The 22,235-nt window shown below is 44.4% G+C and overlaps 1 protein-coding gene across 2 annotated transcripts; it reads left to right on the top strand.

Moving 5' to 3' along the window:
• Positions 1–518: 518 nt before the first annotated feature.
• Positions 519–21,890, top strand: PATL1 (PAT1 homolog 1, processing body mRNA decay factor). Of its 2 annotated transcripts, XM_035124366.3 has the most exons (19): positions 625–677; positions 7,630–7,741; positions 8,118–8,332; positions 8,458–8,535; positions 8,800–8,994; positions 9,572–9,673; positions 10,476–10,565; positions 10,960–11,165; positions 11,263–11,352; positions 12,914–13,097; positions 13,220–13,343; positions 13,932–14,029; positions 14,209–14,268; positions 14,898–15,046; positions 15,869–16,028; positions 17,616–17,771; positions 18,217–18,308; positions 19,721–19,870; positions 20,694–21,890. In XM_035124366.3, the coding sequence occupies exons 1-19, from the start codon at positions 663–665 to the stop codon at positions 20,713–20,715; spliced, it is 2,298 nt and encodes a 765-aa protein (XP_034980257.1). In that variant the 5' UTR covers positions 625–662; the 3' UTR covers positions 20,716–21,890. The 2 variants fall into 2 exon arrangements, with proteins under 2 accessions (XP_034980267.2, XP_034980257.1); XM_035124376.3 differs by lacking the exon at positions 10,476–10,565 and having other exon boundaries at positions 519–677.
• The last annotated feature ends 345 nt before the right edge of the window (positions 21,891–22,235 follow it).

Below are 22,235 nucleotides of genomic sequence, written 5' to 3'. Positions count from 1 at the left end.
TCTGTGTTTTATGGTGTTAACTTCCTGATTTGTGTATTTTAATCTGTAAGCTACTTTAAATGCTGTGCACATCATGGAGGAGTGAACTTTAAAAACACCAGCTTTCTCTGCTCTTGTGGCAGCTTACTGAATAAAGAATATATAGTTAGCAGTTAAAATAAGCAAACAAATGGCTATATAGTTAAACTTGATAAATAACTGCAAAGTGTTATTTATCTTGTGCTCATAGCATCTCAAAGAGGTTCTATTTGTTTATTTTGCGAAGTCTCAAATGTGCACAAGGTAAGCACAGGAATGATTCGCAACATTACCAATTGCTTACATAAAAAACAACATGAAATAAAACTCAGTTCCCGCTTCCTCCGCAAGAATAACTGCGTTTTGGCCCTTTAAGAGGGCAACGCCTCCTTACGTAGGGGAGAAAAAAAAGCAGCGTCCTCCTCTTCATAGCGGGACCGGGAATAGAACGGGACTCCCTGCACGCATGCGCGCCCCAGTGATCTACGCAAGAGGAAACCTGTGTGGTGGACTTCATGGGACTACGTCAAGACGCAAGGCACGCATCAGGGGGCGGGGTTCCGGAGCTGGAGAAGTATCCGCGCGGAGCCTCCCGGGCGCTGCGTGGGGCGGGGGGGGCAGGGAGCCTCCGCGCCCCGCGAACCATGTTCCGCTACCAGGTGAGGAAACGCTTTGTTGGTGTGTGGTTGCTGCCAGGCCTCTTACTTGCGGGGCCTCCCTCCCTTGCTCGGGCGGAAGCGCCCAGGGCCACCCTTGCCGTGACCTTTGACCCGTATTTGGAACTCTGCTCTCTCTTCTCTCCCCCCTCCCCCAAGCTGTCCGGCGCCGCGTGCTGGAGGAGAGGGGCCGCTCTAGGAGTCTGTGGACAATGACCCAGGAGGACCCCTGTCCGTGAACCCGGTGGAGGCTGGGTCTAGTCTGTGGGTGAGGGTGGTGGGGAGCAGCCCCTTCCCGTTCCCTCAGCTCAGGGGGGGGGTCTTCCAGTTGGGTGCCCTGTTAGGATGTGCAAAGGAGAGTGGCATCCTTTCCCCAACTCTGAAGCCTATGCCCTAAACAAGCGAATAACTAGCTGCTTTCATGTGGGATGGCCTTTGGGGAAGAGTCTACTCTGAGGTGCTCATTTGTGTTTTTGGTTCCTGAGGGTCCTTTCCATGCCAGAGACATGGGAGGGGGTCAGTCATCTGCAACATAGATGGAGTTTGTGTATGGAGCACCCACAAATCAATTGCTATTCTGGGAATCCCTTAGGAAAGTCATGTGGGAGGAATCTTAGAATCATAGAGTTGGAAGAGACCACAAGGGCCATCCAGCCCAACCCCCTGCCAAGCAGGAAACACCATGTACCAGGTGATGTACCAGGAATGTACCAGGTGAATGTAGAATGACTTGCCACAGTGAGACATTGGGGTTTGAACAATAGAAGGAAATACGGGTTGAAGGATGACATTTGCAACGGAGGTTCATATCTCTGCATGCAAAACTATAGTATTGTATTAAGGAATAATACATGTAACTGATTGGCTTTTGGACATGTGCTTTGGGGGATTTAACTAATCGGGCTTGGACATATCTATTCAGTAAGATATTATTGCAAAGTTACAGGAGTTCTCCTTTGTGTTCAAAAAGTGACAGAAGAGACTAAAACAGCAGAAACTGAGAATTCTTGCATATTTTCTGTGCAGTGTTTACATTTGGATGCTGCTCACAGAACGTGTGATAGAGCTGTTGATAGGAACTGAAGGATACTGTGTTCTGAGAAACAGATCATGGTGAGACTTTTAGGATAGAGAAGTGTGAAAAATGTCATGTACCAGGTAATTTAGTGTACAGGCATACTGGATTGCATTGAGGTAGTAGCCTGCAGCATTCATTTAGAGGACTGTGTCCTGTGATTCAGGCATGTCTGTTCCACATCCTTTTTTTTAAGTATGCTAGGGTTTTTTTAATGGGGAACATAATGGGCTGGAGCTCCTTCTCCATCTTTCCTCCAGTGTAACTCCTCCCATGACAATATCTGAAGTAGTTAAGCTAGGATTGAGGAACCTTTTTCAGCCTGAGGTCCTCATTCTCTCATGACAAACCTTTTGAGGGCTGCATGCTAGTGATGGAGAGGGCAAGAATTGAAAGCAGACAGGGCAACAGATGTGATTCTTTATCCTTTGTACAGTGGGACAGGAGGGGAGAGTGCCCTTGTGCCTGAATTCTGCTTGCTGGTTTCCCACAGGCATCTGGTTAGAAACTGTGAGAACAGGTTGCTGGACTAGATGAGCCATTGGCCTGATCCAACTGGCTGCTCTTGTGTTACATTTAAGTGGCTTAAGCAGCCGTTTAACACCCCTGGGATAGTCATTTAAGAGTGCAGAGTCAATATACCTAACCCGTGATAGTTACCCCCTTAATTTTTTAGTACTTTGTCCTGCAGCAAAGATGGTAAAAGCACCTTTCTTTTCAGGGTTGTTCTGAACTGCAAGCCCAAAGGAGGACTAAAAAATGCTTGAGTGATCAGTTCTATTGCTTTATTAAAGAAAGGTGTAGACTTGGAGCAAATCAGCCTGCCAGGTCTTCCAGCCTTTACAGACACGGGACAGACACTGCAGCAAAGAGATGGCTTGTCCACACCCAAGCAAACATTCATATGTTCTTTATACACAAAGCAGCATACATCACTCTGGCCAGGACTCCCCATCATTCCACCTGGCTAGATGATGGCATAGGTGGCAAATACCCAAATCTTACAGATAGTTCTCCTTTCTGGGCTCAGAGCCCAGCCCTCCAAGCCTCCCCAGATAAGGATAACAAAAGTAAGCCAATTAGCCTAAATCAAAGCAAGTGAATATAAACACACGAGCTAATCGCTAAAACAACTACCAATTAATTTTGGGGTTATCTTGACTACCAAGATGGTGTTTGCAGAGCTTCTGGAATAGTTCACTTTTGTTTTTTTTTTTTGTTTTTTTATAATAATTTTTATTAATTTTTGCATATTGTTGTTGTTTAGTCGTTTAGTCGTGTCCGACTCTTCGTGACCCCATGGACCATAGCACGCCATGGACCATATTTTGCATATTAACAAAACAAAAACACATACACAATTAAGTACATAATTTCCATCTTCTTCTAACCCACCCTCCACGAGATCCCTCCTGCCACAAGGTATTCCCATGAACAGTGCGTAGTCGAAGATGGTGCATTTTATAATTGGGCTTATCTCCACCCCTCCCTCCTTACCCTGGGAACCCCCCCCCTGCCACCGAGGGGTCCTAGGGTAGTGAGAAGAGAGTAGGTGAGTGTCCACCCAACTGTTTAAACTTTACCAAAAATCATCAAAAAGAAAAAAAAAGAAAAACACAAGAAAAAGAAAGAGACAAAAAAATAAAAAATAGAATAAATCTTTTTTCCAAAACATTGTATTATGGGCTTCCCCTACCTCCCCCTTTTCTGATTTTCATTTTCAACACCATTTGAGCAGTTTTCTTGTCATATTCCCCACTCTATTTTCAAAATTCTCCAATCTTATATCCATAACATCCTTATTTTCTATTAAATTTTCTTCTAACATCATTTCTCATTCTCTCCCCCCCACCCACCCCCAGCACTTCCCCTGCCACAGAGAATTTCTAGGGGAAAGAAGGGGAGAGACAATGGTTCTTTTTCCAATTGAGTCTTCCCTCCCTCCCTGCCCTCCCCGCCCCAGGAGCCCCCCCTGCCACCAAGAGCTCCCTGCGCGCAGAGGGCCGACAAGAGGAATGGAACCCTGGAATAGTTCACTTTTGATTCAAAACAAGGGTCTAGCCATTCCAATTTACACAAGTGGTTGAAAGCTTGAAATTAGGTGGCTGAGTTTAATTCTTTTAAGTTTGTCAACATGAAATGCAAGAGTATCATCTTGTGTATGGTACAAGAAAGGGACTAGAAAGAAAATGTAAAGAAACTCCTAGCTTGCATGGACACTGGGATCATTGGATAGGCATTCTTACTTGTTCACATTCTGAACACCATGCAGGAATCAAGGGAACTGTTCTTGTCCTATTACTATGCGGAAAAGGCCTTTTCCATGCTCTTGTGTGTAGAAGAACTGCTTAGTTGTTACTCATTTGCATAAATCCACATTTGAGGTTTCACTACTGTTTGAAAGATGTCTCATTTTTAAATCGGACTATGGGGAAAATTAGATTTCTTCCATATTCTCTTAAGTTATCACCACTAAATGGACACACCACTACTGTCCACCCTCCTCTGCTATGCTGTGCGTTTTCATGTGATTTAATGGCTGTTGGCTACACAAGGTGTAACAGTCAAAATGCTCTCCAGACTTCTCCTAGAGACTTAAGCTAGAATCCCCGGGAAGCAAGCTGCAAACATTTTTTTAAAAAATGAACCATACTTTCGTTTCTCTGTCTCTTTTGATGATGCAAGTGAAACTGATACTTTCTTTTTGGCCAGAAAAAGTAAATTGCACTTCATATATTGCTGTTTTCCCTCACCTCCAAGCAGGCTCTACTGTTTTGGCAACAGACCATTGCTCTTCCAACCCAGTAACTTTTGGAGACAGGATATAAACTGGTATAGAGCAACTAGGGCTTGAATAAGGCTGATAGAATTGTAGTTACTGTGCACTAAGCCCAAATGTATTGGTATGCTCTGGTACAGTAGGTAATGGGTTGCCATGCAAATCCATTGACCAGTCAAATATTAGTCCCTTTGGTGAAGTTATTTAAAGCCAGGAATGCTGCTGTCTGGGTCGCATCTTACCTTCGCTTTCTGTTTTAACTTCATTCTTGCAAGATCATTTTTGAAAAACAAAAACAAAAAACTGCTGGTTTCAAAGTTCTGGATAAAAGAGAAGATCTAATATTGGGCATATTTTAAATATTCCTGATATTGTATAATCATCTATGTTACAAACCTCTTTAATGTATTTCATATGTTTGAGGTTTTACGTGTACAGTTGTTGGCTTTATTTTGTTCAGGTGTCTGACTGCATATAAAGAATCTGTATCTGATATGTGAATATTAACATTTATACAAACTTGTTTAATGTTGTTAAAATAGGGAGGTGGTGGTTTTTTAAAAAAAGCTATTTCATCCTTTCACCATGGCTCTGTTTGCACATAACATTAAGTCATAGATAAAAGCAAAGCAAATAGTTCACCACGAATGAACAGTGTGCTGCTGCATGCTGCTCAATTTTGCTCTGCCCTGCTTGGAGCTGAGAAACTGGTCAGGGAGGGGATGGCTTTGTGCTGCATGCAAGTCAGCAGCTATGGTTTGTTCTTCCCAACAAACTATGAGCAGTAAGCCAAAAACAAAACTTGGCTTCGTCTCATGGATTGTTTGAAAAGAAACAAATCGTGAGCCCTGCTTTGCACCTACTGCTAAGTCAGTTGTTCCGTGTTTTTGTCTCTGGCTGCAGAACAAAGTAGGCATAACTGAACAGCATCCACTAGCACACTTGCCCATTTGCATGGTTACAGGTAGGTAGCCGTGTTGGTCTGGGTCGAAGTAAAATAAAAAATTTCCTTCAGATACCATCTGAAGAAGTGTGCATGCACACGAAAGCTCATACCAAAATAAAAACTTAGTTGGTCTTTAAGGTGCTACTGAAGGAATTTTTTTATTTTGCCCATTTGCAGTAAGCTGAGTTGAGTGTTTCAGACTATGTATGGCTTGCTGTGATGTGTGAACCAGGTCATAAACCTTGTTCTTGTAATTAAGTATCAAATCTGTTTAAAGTGTTCCATTTCCTTTTCTAATAAATTTAGTACTGTACTCTTAAAATATTTGACCATTACTTGACAATATTTAAATGAGTATTTGACTGGTCAGTTGACCAAATATGTTTTGTCTCATTCAAATGCCCGATCCTAGAGTAATGCTTATTTGGATAGACATTTTCCTTTCTTATCCTGGATTTTCATACACATTGGCTTATTTGCCAGAGCATCTGTCTGTAAAAAGTAAACCATGTGAACTGATGCTTCATTCAGTAAAAATGCTTGGCTGGTTTCTGTTCCTCTTCCTATTACTCTTGGGTTTTTTTGCTCAGTGCAGATACTTTGTTTAGTTTCTTTCTCTATCCGACACAATTCAGGTTGTATTGTTTTACTTAACTAGAGAACAAAGTCTGGTTTGTGCTTTGAAAGGTGTTCCGGTCCAACTTTAGCTTGAACTGACTCATGAGTAAACCACTCCCTGCATGAAATTCTTTCTGGCATGCCAGAAAGGAAGTGAGAGCATGAGAATACAAAACTATGCCAGGGGGGGCTCTGGAGGTGGGGAGAAACTCAACTATGTAATGGACTACTTTCGACTGTTCTCTGTACAGTAATACCTTGGGTTACGAACACGATCCGTTCTGGGTCGCAGTTCATAACCCGAAATGTTCGTAACCCGAACGCGACCCGAACCGCCATTTTGTGCATGCGCAAAGCGTGCGCACCGCTTCTGCGCATGCGCGAGGCGTGCGTGCGGTAAAAAATACTTCCGGGTTTACGGAGTTCGTAACCTGAATTGTTCACAACCCAAGGTGGTCGTAACCCGAGGTACGACTGTACACAAGACTCTCTTGTGGCAGAAGGGGGCTCGTGGAGGGTGGGGAGAAGAAGGCAGGATATGTTTTGTATGTCTTTATTGTGTAAAATCAATAAAAATTATTTTTTTAAAAAAGAATACAAAGCTATGCAATCGTTTGCACAAGGTGTGATACCCTTATTGTTACAGGGAAGAGCAATGTAGAAAGCATGGTATAGTCAGTCTTCAGTCTGAGCCACTTACCGGTAACTCTGCAGTTTTAAAGCTCGCAAAGCTGCTGCAGAGTAAATGATTGTGGGTGCATCCTCTTGTAGGATAGCACAATGGCTTCTCACATTCACATAGTTCTCTGAAAATATAGGTAGTGAACTATGAGTGTGCTGCAGCCTACACTACTTATCTGCTTGTTCCAAACAGGAATAGAAAGACGCTTGAGTTTTGCACACCGCTCAAGACCAGGTATCCCCCGCATGTCAACAGCCCCCTTTGCCTTTTTGAATCTCATGACACCTACTTTATATTCATAATAAGGACTTGATGTAGCAATATTACAACACGGGAAGGAGTGGGAGGAAATCACGATGGAAGAGTTAAGTTGCTGTGGGTGTAGCAAAATTAAAAGTGGTGAGTTTGGGTATGATTTGGCACAAGTTGATCTTTTTGAGAGGCTTTTTGCCATAACAGTGCTGCACTGTAGCATTTGAAGCTGCAAATGGAACTATGTGGATGAGTACTTAATTTTGCTTCATAACATAGGAAGTGGCTTTCAGAAAGTTGCGGGCTGTGATGTTTTGTGTGGGGGGGGGTGTTGTCTTCTCTCAAGGGGATTTTGTGCATAGTTAATTCAGAATTGGTGCATTGGTGGTGGGTGGAAGGGATATTGGTTGCATATGTCTTGGAAGGATGAAGGAAGAACTTGTTGGAAGGATGAAGATGGGGACCCATCTACTAAAATTGTGACTTCTGCCTAGGGAGGAAGGGAAAGAGTTTGTGGGAAAAATGCTTTGGAATACTACAAGAGGATGTTGAGGTGTCTTTCTGGTTCCTGAAATCAATGCTGTGGGTTTCTTTTCTGTTAAGTCACTCGAGGACTGCCCTCTGGATGAGGATGAAGAAGGCTTTCATAACTTGACTGAGGAAGATGAAGATATCGACCAGTTTAATGATGACACATTTGGAGCTGGTGCAATTGGTGAGTTTGTCTAACAAGTGTGCCCTGCCATTTCATTCATATGCCAGAGGCTATTTTATAAATACTTCTTTTAATATAATATCCTAACTGTGCTGAAACATCCTTATTTCTTCCAAAGTTGCACTGCTGATATTTGGGCTGCTTGTTAAATCCCTTTGATGTTCCAATCTTTTGCCCCAGGAGTTGTAGGCAGATCCTGCTGCAGCTGTAGAACAAGGAGGGAGTGATAGGGCAAGAAGGGCAGGATCTTAAAGAAATATATCCCGTGAACCACCCTGAGACCTGCAGGTGTAGGGTGGTGTACAAATTTTAGTATAAAAATATAACAACAGCAGTAATAATAATAATAAATATCCTTCTTGTCATTCCTTTGCAGATGATGACTGGCAAGAAGCTCATGAAAGGTTGGCAGAGCTGGAAGAGAAGCCTGCACCAGGAGGAGATCAAGTGGATTCGGGAGTTGCCGATGAGATGGACCTGCTGGGGGACCACGAAGAGAACCTAGCAGAGAGGCTCAGCAAGATGGTGATTGATAATGAGTTGGAAGATCCAGCCATCATGCAGGCTGTGCAAACTCGGCCTCCTGTCCAGGTGTGCAGCAAGTGATAGTGGGGTTACATATTGGTGGGGAAAGAGCAATCTCATTTCTTTGGTAGGTTGCATAGGTTGGAGGGACCTCCATGTGACTTTTAATCCCTGTGTTCCCTTCTTTCCAGCAACAAGGTGGGCTCAATTCGAGCATCTGGGATGGGCCTTCAGTTCTCAGGCGCATTAGAGGACCACTTCTTAATCAGGTGCAGTGCTTTGTTTGTTTGTTCCATCTAAAGGGAATCTTGGTTTTTCCATAAAGGTGACTGTCTCCTCCTGCCTCTCCCTGCACCCCCCGGCTTCCATTATTTAATGTTTTCTCTAGTGCACTGTACAGAAGATAGTGGCACTGTCTTTGCATGGGAGACTTACAGACTTAAGTTCAGTAGCCTACGTTCTGCCTGTGTCTCTTCCCAAATGTATAAATATTTAAAGTAAGTTGCTGGTGTGTGTTCTCCTCTTCTGCGCAGGAGGTCCCCTCTGTGTCAGTGCTGGAATATGCCCTACCTCAAAGACCTCCACAGGCCCGAGAAGAGGAGCAGGACCTTTCGGAGCGGGCGCTGCCCAGGCGGTCATCCTCACCAGTTATTGGCAGCCCTCCTGTTCGTGCTGTTCCTATTGGGACGCCACCAAAGCAGCCCATCATGCCCAACTTTAACCAGCAGGTATTGTTTCTTCCTTCTGGAATTGAGGGTGGGTGGATCTGGGCTGGGGGCTTCAGAGAAGAACAGAATGAAAACAAAAGGCTCTGTGCTGTGTTGTGTAGCACAGAGGTTGCCACAGAGGTCTCAGTTTAGCATCTGCAAAGGCTAATGCTATTTTCCACTTGCGCCCTTGTCCCCTTGGAATCCTCGCCTTACTTGCCCTTTTGCTGCTCTAGATGTCAAACTCTCCCATGATAGAAGCTTGTCTTCCATCTGTCTGTCTCTGACAAAATGGGAAAACAGCATTAATTATCTGAAACTTTTCATAAAAATGTAACATAGATGCCCATTCAAGGATGTGACTTTCTCTCCAGTGGCGTTTTTAGTGTTCAGTGAAATGTGAGTCCAAACTGCTATTGAAAGAAGTGCTCTTGTTTGTTTTTGTCGTTTCTCTTTCAAATGCAATGAAGGTGATGACTAGAAGCATGATATCTTAATGGTTTGGATGCAGTCTGGTACCTAGAGTTGAAGGAAGCATTTGGTGGTGAGGTTTAATCTCAACTCTACTGATTTGCTTATTTTTCTTCTGTTTCAATAGATCCTGTGTCCAAAGCCTGTTCACATTAGAGTCCCCATTCAGCAGCATTACCCAAGCCCCTTCAGTGAGAGAATGTCTCCAAACCAGCTCTGCAATATGACGGTAGTTCTGACTGAGCAAATGTCTGTGTTGGCTTGTGGTCTAACATCTGTTCTTGCCCTTAACCCTGCCCCAACATTCCTTGCTATTTAAAATGTTCTTGAAGGCCTTTACTCATCAATGTAACCTTCAGTCTCCCTTCTGTATTGCTTTGTTCTGAAATAAACCTCCTTCTGGCCTTGAACACAGAGCCTGTCAACTACAGGAGATTCCCAGTGCACTTTTGTGTGTTTCTAAGGTTTACTTGACTTTCAGTTTGGCTTTTGGTATAATTGCTCATTGTTAGACAAGAAAGCCTAAAACAAAAAAGCCTAAAAGGAAAAAGCTCAAATCTCCTGTCTTCTGTTTAATTTTCATGACACCCATTTTCATGTATCAAGATTCTCGGGTTTTGCCCTTGAAAGGAGCTCCAGTGCAAGGACAGCACATACAACAGTTGAAATTTAGTGCTCCTGCTCCTTAGTGGTCGTGTGTACCCTTTTAATCATAAAGCAATTTAGCAGTATTGCAGCTTGTAATATACTTCCAAAGAGATCCTCAGTACTGCTCTCCAGTGTTGAGATGTGATGATGATACTGTTTGCCCAATGTTAGAATGAATTATTTTGTCTTGTCCTGTATGATAGGAATGACCAGTTGTTCGAATGCCTCTCTTGTCTTGCTTGTTTTAGACACTTCTAGCTTCTGCATTGCTCCTGCCTTCTATTTTCTGTCATCTCAGTAATATCCAGAAGGGGGAACATAGAAATGTTCTTGTTGTGTCAGACTGTTTCTACAGTCGGTGTGTTCTATTTTCCTTTTTCCAGAACTCCTCCCTCTTGGGCCACCCATTCCCTCCCAATGTTACTCCTGTTCTCACCCACCTTCAAAGAGCGCAGCTGCTAGGAGGAGCGCAGGTAAACATCTGGCTACTGCCTTGCTCTCCTTTGCATTTTTGTGGTTGCATCCTCTACAGCAGGGGTGGGGGACCTGTGGCTCTCCAGGTGTTGTTGGACTCAAACTCCCAACGGCCCTAGCCAGCATGACCAGTGCTCAGGGATGGTGGGGGTTGAGTTCAGCAACATCTGGAGGGCCACAGGCTCCTAACTCCTGGTCTATGGGCTCTTTTGCTCTACTATGCAAGTTCTTCCTCCGTATACCTGCTTCTTGTGTTTGCTTCATTTGCCAGATCATATATTCAGGGAACAGAGGAGCCATGAGCAACACATGCTTGGTATGCTTCTCTGTCTTGCATACCCTAGCGGATAAAGTTCCTGCAGTGGTGATGCTGTTTTCTCCTTTTTCCTACAGGCAGGGAGGCTGTCTCCCAGCCAGTTTGCACGTGTCTCTGGACTTGTCAGCAACCCCCTTGCTTCCATGAACCCCAAACTACTTCAGGGCCGAGTTGGGCAGATGATGCCTCCAGCTAGCGGCTTTCGTGCCTACTTTGGGGCGCCGTCTGCCCCTTCTTCGCAACACCACTCCCCATGTCCTGGAGCCCACCTGCAGAATTTAAGGTATCCCATTTGCTCCACCTTTATTCCAGTAAGACGGCTAAGCTGAACTGTGTGTGGGTTCTCCATTGCTCTTTCCTGAGAGAACTTTATTCCCTAGGCCTCAACCGCAGATGTTCCGGCCGGATACGACCCACCTTCACCCACAGCACCGACGACTCTTGCACCAGAGGCAGCAGCAGAACAGGAAGTGAGTGTTGGGTGCATCTGTGTACTTCTGCTGATGGAGGGAGGGAGGGAAAGCTTAAGTATCTTCCCAGCACAAGAAGCAAAGTTCTGCCAAGGTTGTGTATACTTGGTGTCAAGGAGAAGCTATTTGTGTCTGATGTAACCTGTATATACCGTAAATATACATCAAGTGCCTCTGCAGTATGTCTGCCCCAAAAGATCTACATAAAATCAGATTTTTTTTTGGAAGAATAATTTGGTGGGCACCCAACTCATTCCTCATTTTGGAGCCCTCATTTTTTCCACTGATTCTACAGAAGTGGATTTCCTGCACCAACAGAATGTTGGGCTTGATGGCATTCTGACACACCTTCCACTTTATGAGTCTGTGAAGGACTTGGAGATTATCCTGGACTTCCAAACGGAGCTGGAGTGGCAAAAAGAAGTAGGAACAGGAAAAGGAATGATTAATTCAGGCAGTTCATAATCTTAACAAAATTGCCTCAGGTGGAAGATGGCTGCTAGTTTAGATGGAAGGGGATTTAGACAGTTCATGGGTCTGTATTGATAGTGATTAGCTAAAATAGCTGGAAATTGAATCTCCATATGTTGGGGGCAGTGCATCTCCAGTGAGGAGGTGCAGAGATCAATTGCCACTAAGCTCTTTTGGAACATCTGGTTAGCCACTGGAGGCAAACTCAACAGATGTTTTGCTTTGCAAGACAATTCTTAGGATGATAGGCCTCAGGGAGTTAGATGCATAGGATACTATCTATTGCTTTTCTATTTTTTAAGCCTTCAATATCTGCTTGCGTGTATTGGCTTTCTCTCTGTAACCAGGATGAGAATTTTGTTTTTTAAAGAGAGCTATTGCCAGTTTTTCTGATGCGGTCTTTGCCACAGTGATCATACCCCTGGAATACCCATACTCCTGAGTACCGTGCCTCTATGTGGAGGTATTTCTCAACATCCTGTGGTTATTCTGGTCACCCTTTCAATGAATATCCTGAAAGTAACTTCATGGCATGTCACAACAGAGCAAACTGGTGACAGGGTGAAATTCGCTTATTCAGAAGAAACTTAGCCTCTCTTTTACCTGCTCTTAAGTTGCGAAGCTCAGCACCATGAACTTGCATGCTGGATTGACCCCGGGTTGTTTCTTGGGACATGTAAAAATACAGCTAAAGGAATTTGCTGGAGTGCATCTGTTCTTCTCAGAATTGTCTTGTGCCAAGAGACTTTACATAAATCCCAGGCCGCTGTCCTGGAGCACTTGCATGCTGTGTCCTACTGTGTACAGTGGTACCTTGGTTCTCGAACTTAATCCATTCTGGGAGTCTGTTTGACTCCCAAAACTGTTTGAAAACCAAGGTGTGGCTTCTGATTGGCAGCAGGAGCTTCTTGCACTCAAGCAGAAGCCGCGCTGGACATTCGGCTTCCAAAAAACGTTTGCAAACCGGAACACGTACTTCCGGATTTGCGGCATTTGGGAGCCGATTTGTTCAGCAACTGAGCCATTCGGGAACCAAGGTTCCACTGTAATTGGTCTGTACTTTTCCTGAATTTTGTGGCACCCCTTTCAGTCAGCACCGGAGCCTAAATGGGTCAGCAGGGGACAGAGGGAGCCACCGGAATAGCCACCAGGAGCAGATCAGGAAGGACCCTTACGCCAATCTCATGCTGCAGCGGGAAAAGGACTGGGTGTCCAAGATCCAGATGATGCAACTGCAAAGCACTGATCCATACCTGGATGACTTCTACTATCAGGTTGGTGCTTCATGGAGGCCCATTGTAGCACTCTGCTTCTTGTCTTGCTGGGGACAACTTTCCAGTCTTGGGTTAAAGGGTGCTGTGCCTCTAGACTTCTAACCAGCTTTCTCTTCCTTTAGAACTATTTTCAGAAGCTAGAAAAATTATCTGCAGCTGAGGAAATGCATGGGGATGGTCCCAAAAAAGAGCGCACCAAACTAATCACCCCACAAGTTGCCAAGTTAGAGCATGCCTACAAGCCAGGTAAGTACCTTTGTGCACCAAGGACTGATCTGAATGCATGCAGCAGGAGGAATAACTAGAATCCAGATGTGGAAGGGTGGACTGTGCTACTTCAGCCTTGCATGGGGTGGGGTGGGCAAAGAATGCCCTGCAAATAGAAAAATAGCACATGGCGAGACGTGTTCCTTGTTGTGCTAACCTTTTATTCACGTGGTGTCTTTAGTATGGAGGAGCATTAGAAATGTACTCTCCTCCCTCCTGCTACTTGTTAGGAGTGATTTAACCTGTTCTGCTCCCTCAGGATTTTACCATCTCATTCTGCTGCATATGAAATTTTCACCCTATATACCATTCCAGGGCTGGGGAGTAAATGAAGGCAAGCTTAGACACAGCAAGGAACAGATTGCCTTGTAGGTCTGCATGTATTTGAGCCCCAAATATAGCCTCATTTCCTAGATGGTTGATAAGGAAGGCACAGTTTGGTTGATGGAGTGAAAATGTAATCGGGAAGAGATGGGGACAGTAGAACTTTGTGTAGCAATAGCATGTTAGGGCAAGTAGGTTCGCTCATGCAATTTCACCTGCATTGCCTTTTCTTTATGCTTGCAGTGCAGTTTGAAGGCTCACTGGGGAAGCTCACAGTCTCCAGTGTGAATAACCCCCGCAAGATGATTGATGCCGTTGTGACGTTACGAGGGGAAGAAGACGTAAGTTTCTCTGGTTAGGATTACTTGGGCTCCCTCCATGGATAGTGTAAAGCTATGGGTTTGTCATCTTTCTTCTCAAATATGGGCCCGTTGTCAAACCTTGCTCCTGCTCAGGTTGCAGAGGGGAACTTTCCTGTTCAGTGGCAACTTTTCTTAGCATGCCTTGCACTCTTCCTTAGGAGACAAAGGAGAAGCAGGTTCGAGATAAAAGGCGCCAGACTCTCTTCACTATTGAGAAGGTAAGTCTGAGACTTTGGTGCATTCTCCCTGGAAAGCAGGAATCATCCAGTACAAGGTTAAAGGGAGGCTACTAACTCAGCCCTTAGTGGTTAAACTGGTGGCAGCGCAGTTTAACCATGACGGGTTATGCCATCTTGGATTTAGAATAGAGAGGCTACTGTTGAAATCACTTGTACATCCTTTTGGTGGTTTAACCATGATTACTGCTTCTATTTGCTGTCTGTTTCCTACTTAGTATAGTTTCCTTTTAAATGAAGTTAATGAAGGGAGAACTTTCTGACACTGAGCTGGAATGGACTCCCTCAGAAGGTGGTGGACTCTCCTTCGTTGGAGGTTTTTAAGCAGAGGTTGGATGGCCATCCATCTGGGATGCTTTGGTTGAGATTCCTGCATTGCGGAGGGTTGGACTAGATGGCCTTCGGGGTCCCTTCCAGCTCTACAATTCTATCATTCTAATTATCTGACTTGGCCTGCAGCAGTCAAGTCTAAAGCTTTGGGGGAAGGTGGGGAGATGGCACAGCCTACCCATTCATCAGTGTTATTCAGGCATTAGAACTGTAGTCCTATAAGGAGTGTCATATGGCATTGAGTTTAGATGCATGTCTAAAGCCCATTTCTTGATTACTAGACATACAGCCTCCTCCTGGATGTAGAAGACTATGAGAGGCGCTACCTTTTGAGCCTGGAGGGCGACAGGCTGGCTTTGATGGAGGAGAGGAAGCAGAAGATCTGTGACATGTATGACAACCTGAAGGGGAAAATGCCCAACCAGGAAAGGTAAGAGTAAGATTCTTGTATACAATTCCAAAAAGAAAATAGTTCCTCCCAATTTGACAGACAGATATTTGGGTGCACAAGTGACTGTAGGGGGAATTAGTGACAATTGGCCTCTCCCCTGATTCCACAGACAGGGGAGCATCACATGAACAGAATTCTAAGTGGGATGCCCCACTAGCAGAAGCCTAGATAGACAGGATTATCTGTTTCCTTACTGATACTGGCCAGTATTGGGGCTCATGGAATAAGCACTGCAAGAATAAAAGTTTCAAAAACTAGTTGGTACAGATTAGCTTCTGGAGGGAAATGGGATGGCAAACCACACTTGACAAACTGTTTCCAAGATATTAGGACAGACTATTTGGTAATAAACTTAGTGTCATTCCCCGCTTCCTCACTTAGGCTTCTTGTTTTAGCAGCCTGCTAGCCTGTGGTGGGGACACAACTGTAGCCTCCTCCATAATTACCCCTCACTTCTAGGTTGTGAAGTGGATGTTCCCCCTTAGAGTGCCATACCTGGCCCAGGGAGCACCCTGTTGCCAACCCAATATGATTTTAAAGCTGTTTCGACTCAAAATAATTATTTGACCTTAATGAGGTTACTGCTCCCGATGAAATGGTCTCTGAAGACTTTCTGGGTGTTTGGAAGAACTCTATGTAGGTTGCTAGATGCCGTACCTTCATGAAGAGTGTTGTGGCTGTGGGCAAGGCTTTCAAAGCTACGCCAGCTCTGCATGCCACTTAGAGAGGAAGTTCGGTGGGGGAGAAGAATCATATGCTCTGGCGCCACCTAACAATAAGTTGTGTGCTCTTTTCTGGCAGACTGTGTGATGATGCTTTTGTGCAGATCATGTGTATTCGGAAAGGAAAACGTCTGGTTGCCCGGATCCTACCTTTCTTGTCCACTGAGCAAGCCGCTGATATACTTATGGCCACAGCCAGGAACTTGCCATTCCTAATTAAGAAGGATGCTCAGGATGAGGTAAACACTGCTGAAGAGAGGCCACTAAGGAGTTGTCTTGAGTGTTACAGGAATGGAAGTGTTCACCTGCATAACTAATGCCTTCTCTTACTAAAGTAAGAGGAAAATACAGTAGTCCTGCTTGTGTTTGTTAGGATTAGTCTTTTTTGGGATTGACTAGGGCAGGCATCCCCAAACTGCGGCCCTCCAGATGTCTTGGTTTACAACTCCCACAATCCCTAGCCCAGGGGTCCCCAGACTTACCGCGCGGCGGGCCGGTGCCCGCCGCGCCGACCGCGCAGTGGGCCGAAGGGCAGGGGAGTGCGCGCGCAGCGGGCCAGAGGGCGGGGGAGTGTGCGCCCGTGCGCATGCGCACACGCACGGGGAAAAAATCGCCGAAAATCGCTTGTGCGCATGCGTATGGCCCTCCCCCGACCCGGAAGTGCACCAGAAATGACCTCTTCCGGGTCGGGAGAGGCCCATACGCATGCGCACAAAGGATTTTCGGCGATTTTTTGCCGGTTTTTTAGATCGTCGCTGCGCCGCGCGCCGTGAGAGCGGGCGGCGGCAGCGGGCGGCGGGGGTCGTCGCGGGCCGGATTGGAAGGCCGATTGGGCCGCATCCGGCCCGGGGGCCGTAGTTTGGGGACCCCTGCCCTAGCCTAACAGGACCAGTGGTTGGAGAAGATGGGGATTGTAGTCCAAAACATCTGGAGGGCCAAAGTTTGGGGGTGCCTGGACTAGGGTCTTTCAACAAAATAACTAAGGCTACAGTCCTATGCATACCTGGGTGTAAGCCCCATTGAACTTAGCAAGACTTAAACATAGGAATCCTCTATAAATGTCTGCAGTGTTTCAATAATTTCCGTGCTGTACATTATGACAGCCATGGTTTTACAGATTCCAGCTCCTGTTGGCAGTCTCCCTTGATAAATCTGGAGAGGCCAAAGCCACAAATAGAGCACATCTCTTCTTCCAGTCGTCCCATCTCCTTCCTAGTCTTTTAAAGTGAGGTGTTAGCTAGCATTTGTAAGAAAGTTGATAACATGTTTAAGTACCAGAGGCATAAACCTGAGAATGTACCGTGTGTATCAAGACAAAGGCCGATAAAAGTTCAAGAAACCAGTTAGAAAGTGGCTGTCTTTAAAGGGTAGGAAAATGGAGATGGAGTCTGTTTCTCCCACTTTAAACTTCTATTTATTCATTATACCCCACTGTTTGAGGAACTTTCTCCAGAAAGCAGCTTAGTTTCTATTAAAAAAAAACCCATTTCCACCTGATAATAAAATATAAAAAGTACCAGATACAATACAATGAACAATAAACCAGTGTTTAAAAAACAAAAATTAAGTGCTATAGCAACGCTATCCACAGCACTCAGCATCATAGCTGCCAAGTTATCCCTTTTTTACAGGGATTTTCCCTTATGCTGAATAGGCTTCCTCGCGAGAAAAGGGAAAACTTGGCAGCTATGCTCAGCATAAAGGAGTTTTATTGCAATATATTAATGATTAGACTAGACTCAGAAATTAGGATGTCGGTCTCTGGTATGGAGCATGCTTCTTGTCCTGTGACAAAAGCATGGCCCTTTTAAAAACCTTTTCCCCAGGTGCTACCCTGCCTATTGAGGCCCTTCTCCCTTGTTCTCTATCATCTTCCAATGGGAACTGTCGCCAGCATCCTGCAGCAGCTAATGAACCTACCTCAGAGCACGACGACGACAGCATCAGCCAACCCGCACCTCACAAATGTGCTCCAGAACAAGGTTTCTTCTCTTTACTCCACTTTTATCAGTGCTTAGTGTACCACTAGACTTTTTTTTACGGCTAGGCATTACTTTAGGATAGAGGAGATGTTAATGATGAGGCTTTAAAGGCACAGCTGCTTACAAAGATTTGCTAGGATGTAAGAAGTGCCCTTGCTCCCTCACCTGAATGAAGCTCTGGAGTTCCTAGGCACCTGTTCCTATGCAGCTGTTCTCACATCTCTTGATTTATGATATCAGTTTCTTTTCTTTTGCCCTGTCTCTTCTGTGCAGCTGAGCATTTTACGTTTTTGAAAAAAAACAGATCGACCCTTTTAATTCTAAATGGAGATTTAGTCATTATTTAAAGTAATATGGACTTAACTGGGGCATAACCTTTTACTGGAGGTGTACATAGGGTTGCAGTGTTAATTTTCCTTTCTGTTCCCACCCCCTTCTACTCCAGTTTGGCCTCTCTTTGCTGTACTTGGTCTTGAGCCGTGGGGAGGAACTGCAGAGTTCAGATTCTACTACAGATCTCTTGCAAGACAACCAGTGGTGAGTCTGAGCAGCCCGGCATTTCATGTGTCTACTTTTCAAATGTATTTCTTCAAAAATGAAATATTTTGAGTTTGACTTTCAAACAAATGCAGATAATCCACAATAGTAAGTGAAGACTAGTTTGCATAGTTTCTGGTACATGTTGGTAGCACATGAGAAGCAAGTTATTTAGCTCTAGTTTGCATAATTCCCCCCCTTGATTCCATATGGTTACAGTTGCCATTGCTGTACTGCATGTGGGGTGGAGTGCGGAGACATTTTGTTGCTCTTGTCTGTTTTTTGCCCTTCTTTCAGTGCACATTTTGTCTTTGCCACCATCCTGGCTGTGTTTGCTTGGTGAGGGGGAAAGCACTCTGTATATACTCAAAACACTCAAAGCAGGTTCTTTAGCTGATAAGTTGAGGCTGGTAGTCCTTGCTTTGAAGTTTGCCTAGAGAAGGGCTCACCATGTGCTTAAGAGCCTGTCAAATTTCACCTAGGAGTTGGGCAGCAAGCTTGAAGCTCTGGTGATTTTGTACTGTAGAACTTAAGGATTAAGTATACTTGGACCTGTTCTCTTCATCTCAGCCATATAGCATGTGAGAGCCATACTGTAGTTTATTTATTACATTTATGAACCTTCCTTGAGAAGAATACCTTGAGAAGAGGAAGGAGCTTTTTTATCTTAAAATTGCTGGGAACAGCAGAGGGGGAGGCAGAAAGCTGCAGCATCCTCTTCTGAAAGTCTAGCGCTGTGACCATTTACTGTAAATACCCACATTGGTAGGTTTCTCTCCTCCTGTCTCATCCTTGAAAAAGATCAGTAGCTGGAATATTGATCATGGCTTTTTTAGTGTCTCCTAGAGCTGTCAAGGTTACTTCCTGATTATTTTTGTAGCTCCAGAGGACTCTTAGCTGTCTTCCGTAAACCTGAATCACTGTATTCCTTTCTGCCCTTTCAGCCTCCTTTAATATCAAATGGGATCAGGATAAGGAAAGAACTTTCCCAGATGGTCTCATGTTTGCCCTTTCCTTACCAACTGGTAGTCAAATCTAAGTTGTGGCCAAAGACAAATGTTCTGAAAGCAGTGCCCCTGTTGAATTGATCAAGTTTGACTTTAGAACAGTGTCGTGTGGTGTGAAGTACTGTCAAACTTGCTGTGTCCATCCTTGTTTCCTAAAATATCTGTCAACATGGGGTGATTGTCTCTTATCTCCCAGTAGTAAATGTCATCTATTTTTTACGGTAAAAACATTTTACCTGCTCTACATTGCAAATACAATTCTAGAGTGGGTTACAGATTTAATCCTATGATGTGGTAGGCATGTAAACTCAAGCGCCTCTCTTGACAAACCTCCACTTCCATGCCCTGCACCACACTCTGTGCAAGCCATTCTTACAATGACCATTACCTCCTTGTCTCTGGCAGGACGGAACTCATGTTCATGGCAACCAGAGAGCTTCTCCGGATTCCTCAAGCAGCCTTGGCCAAGCCAGTGTCCACCCCCTCTAATCTCCTGTCTCTCTTCTCTCGCTATGTTGATCAGCAGAAACTAAATGTGCTAGAGACAAAGTTGCAGTAAGTATTGTCATGTTATCCGCACAATAATAGAAGTCAGGCATGGAAATGGAGAATAGGGAGGAGATATTGTGTCTCCAATATATATAATTATATATATAAATATATTAAACGGAGAAAAGTGGAGAAGATACTGCTGTGCCACTGATTCTCACATTTGCAGTAGTTCCACAGTAAGGGCTAATAGTTGGAAGTACACTAATAAGGAGTGGCTGGAATGAGACTTCTGTGTCGGTTCACCAACTGTTGTAGTAGTTTTTTGTAATATTTAAGTTTTGAGGAAGCTGTCTGTCAGGGTTGGGGAACCTGTCGTTCTTAGTAAGGAATAATTTATTGGCCAAGTACCAAACATACTTGGAATTTTGCTTCGACTACATTGCAATGTACTTACCTTATACAAACACTGTTCCACTCATAATACAATAGCACAGCAAATGATGTTTGCTGTGGTCCAGCACAATTCTTCAGATATTACTGGATTCCAACTCCTATCGGCTCCAGCCGGCATAGCCCAGGCTTTCTCAACTTTGGATGTTGCTGGGCTGTAACTCCTATCATTCCTAGCCAGCATGGTTAGTGATCAGGGATAATAGCAGTTGTAGTTCAAGAACATCTGGGAACACAATGTTGAGAAAAGCTGCTGTATAGCTAGTTGTCATGAATCATGAGGTGTATTCCAGCAGTACTTGGACGTCCACAGATTCCTCACCCCTTTTATATGGATACGAAACAAAATTGAGTTAGGGGGGAAAAAGGAATCTGGCTGCAGTAGCTAGAAAGATTACGCAATCTTTACAGTTCTTCCTGCTTTCTTCTGTTTCAGGTTAATTCAAGGAATACGATAGAAGGCCTCAAACTGCTGCCACGCTGGTCTCCATCACTGCTGCCACCTCCAGAGTATTTTAGTGGGTGAAGAGGAGGCAGTGCCTTCTCAGAATAAATCCTTGTGGGATTGTGTCTCTGGTCCAGCACAGAAGATTGCTCTCTTGCTCTGAGCTTGGCTGGGGATGTGCTTACCTTCTCCGCCCCTCATTGCTAGTTTGCAGTTCTGCATGTCCTTGCTGCATTGAATCACCCCAAGCCCCCCCCCCCCCACTTTCCCCTTAGCACTTTCACAATGGCTTTCCCTCCCTACAAAGACCCCTTTCTCCTCGGCGCACTACTGATGGACTAGCAAGGAAAGTTGTTCCACTTTCCTGACCCCCTTCACTAAGAACACCAGCCTGGGTGGGAGGAAGAGAATAGTCCACATTTATTGCGGAAATGGAGAGACCTGTTGGTGTCTCCTTTATGTTGGGAGTGTTTTTAAATGATGGGAAGTCCCTCTGATTGGCCCACTGGTGACTCTGTCTCCCCACCTCTTCCAGTGCCAGATGTCTCAATATGGCATCGCCCAGTCCTGCAAACTGATCCGCCTTTTCTGAACCTTGTGATGAAGCAATGTCATCTTTGCACATTTGTCTAGTCTTCCTGAGACTCACTTTCTACCTGAGCTTTTTGTCTCTGACCTACACCTTGCTTCAAGCTCCAGCTGGCCAAGATCCCTTGTAGACTAACCAATAAGGTACCAGGAATGAATTTCCTGAACAGATTAAACTTAGTGAGTTTCAATATCATACACTGCTAAGTCCTGCTGTTTTCTTGCTCCTTTTTTTGGAATGTGGTGAGGTGTTTTTTTAAAAAATTCTTTCTTTGCTTTTAAAAACAATTTGCACATGTAGGTATTCTACAACCAGTAAATGCCTGTTACTAACTGGCTGCCTCTCCACAGTATTCTCCTTACACCTCCCTTAAATCCAGATTTCTAACTTACTTTCTCACACCTTCCTTTTTCCTACAGCCTTTCAACCTTTCTTAATCCTTTTCCTCTACTCTTTACTCCTCTCCGTAAACACGATCAAGTGGTCCATTATTATTATTATTATTATTGTGCTTTTACTTTTTGGTTTGGTTATGATTAATGAAATTTCTAAATTTACATTTTTATAGGGTATTGTAAATAAAAAAAAATTCTATACTTGTGGAGAGTGTGCATAGTGTTCTGTGTATGGATTTTGCTTTTCTGTAAACTAGGGGGCTGTCTCATTCAGACCCAAACAGCAGGTGCATCCGTATGGGCTGCTGAAGCTTGACAAATCTAATATAGTAGTAAAGTGTGAATAAAGCCTCTAAGAAAAAGTAATTTTTTTTTGCAATAATCAGTTAAGTACATTGGTTTAGCTGGTACTATCCCGCATCAGTTCTCTTCATTTTTCCTCATAGCCATGGAATGGCTTGTTGGCAGGGATTAGAGCACACCTTGGCCCAGGAATTTGGTATATCCCTTGGAGCTGCACTTCAGGGTTTTATCCATTGCCGTATCTAC

This window comes from Zootoca vivipara, chromosome 1 (assembly GCF_965207765.1).
Source record: "Zootoca vivipara chromosome 1, rZooViv2.hap1.1, whole genome shotgun sequence".
Taxonomy (NCBI): domain Eukaryota; kingdom Metazoa; phylum Chordata; class Lepidosauria; order Squamata; family Lacertidae; genus Zootoca; species Zootoca vivipara.
Note: the sequence above shows the minus strand (reverse complement) of the source record. Positions and strands in the feature narration are given on the sequence as shown.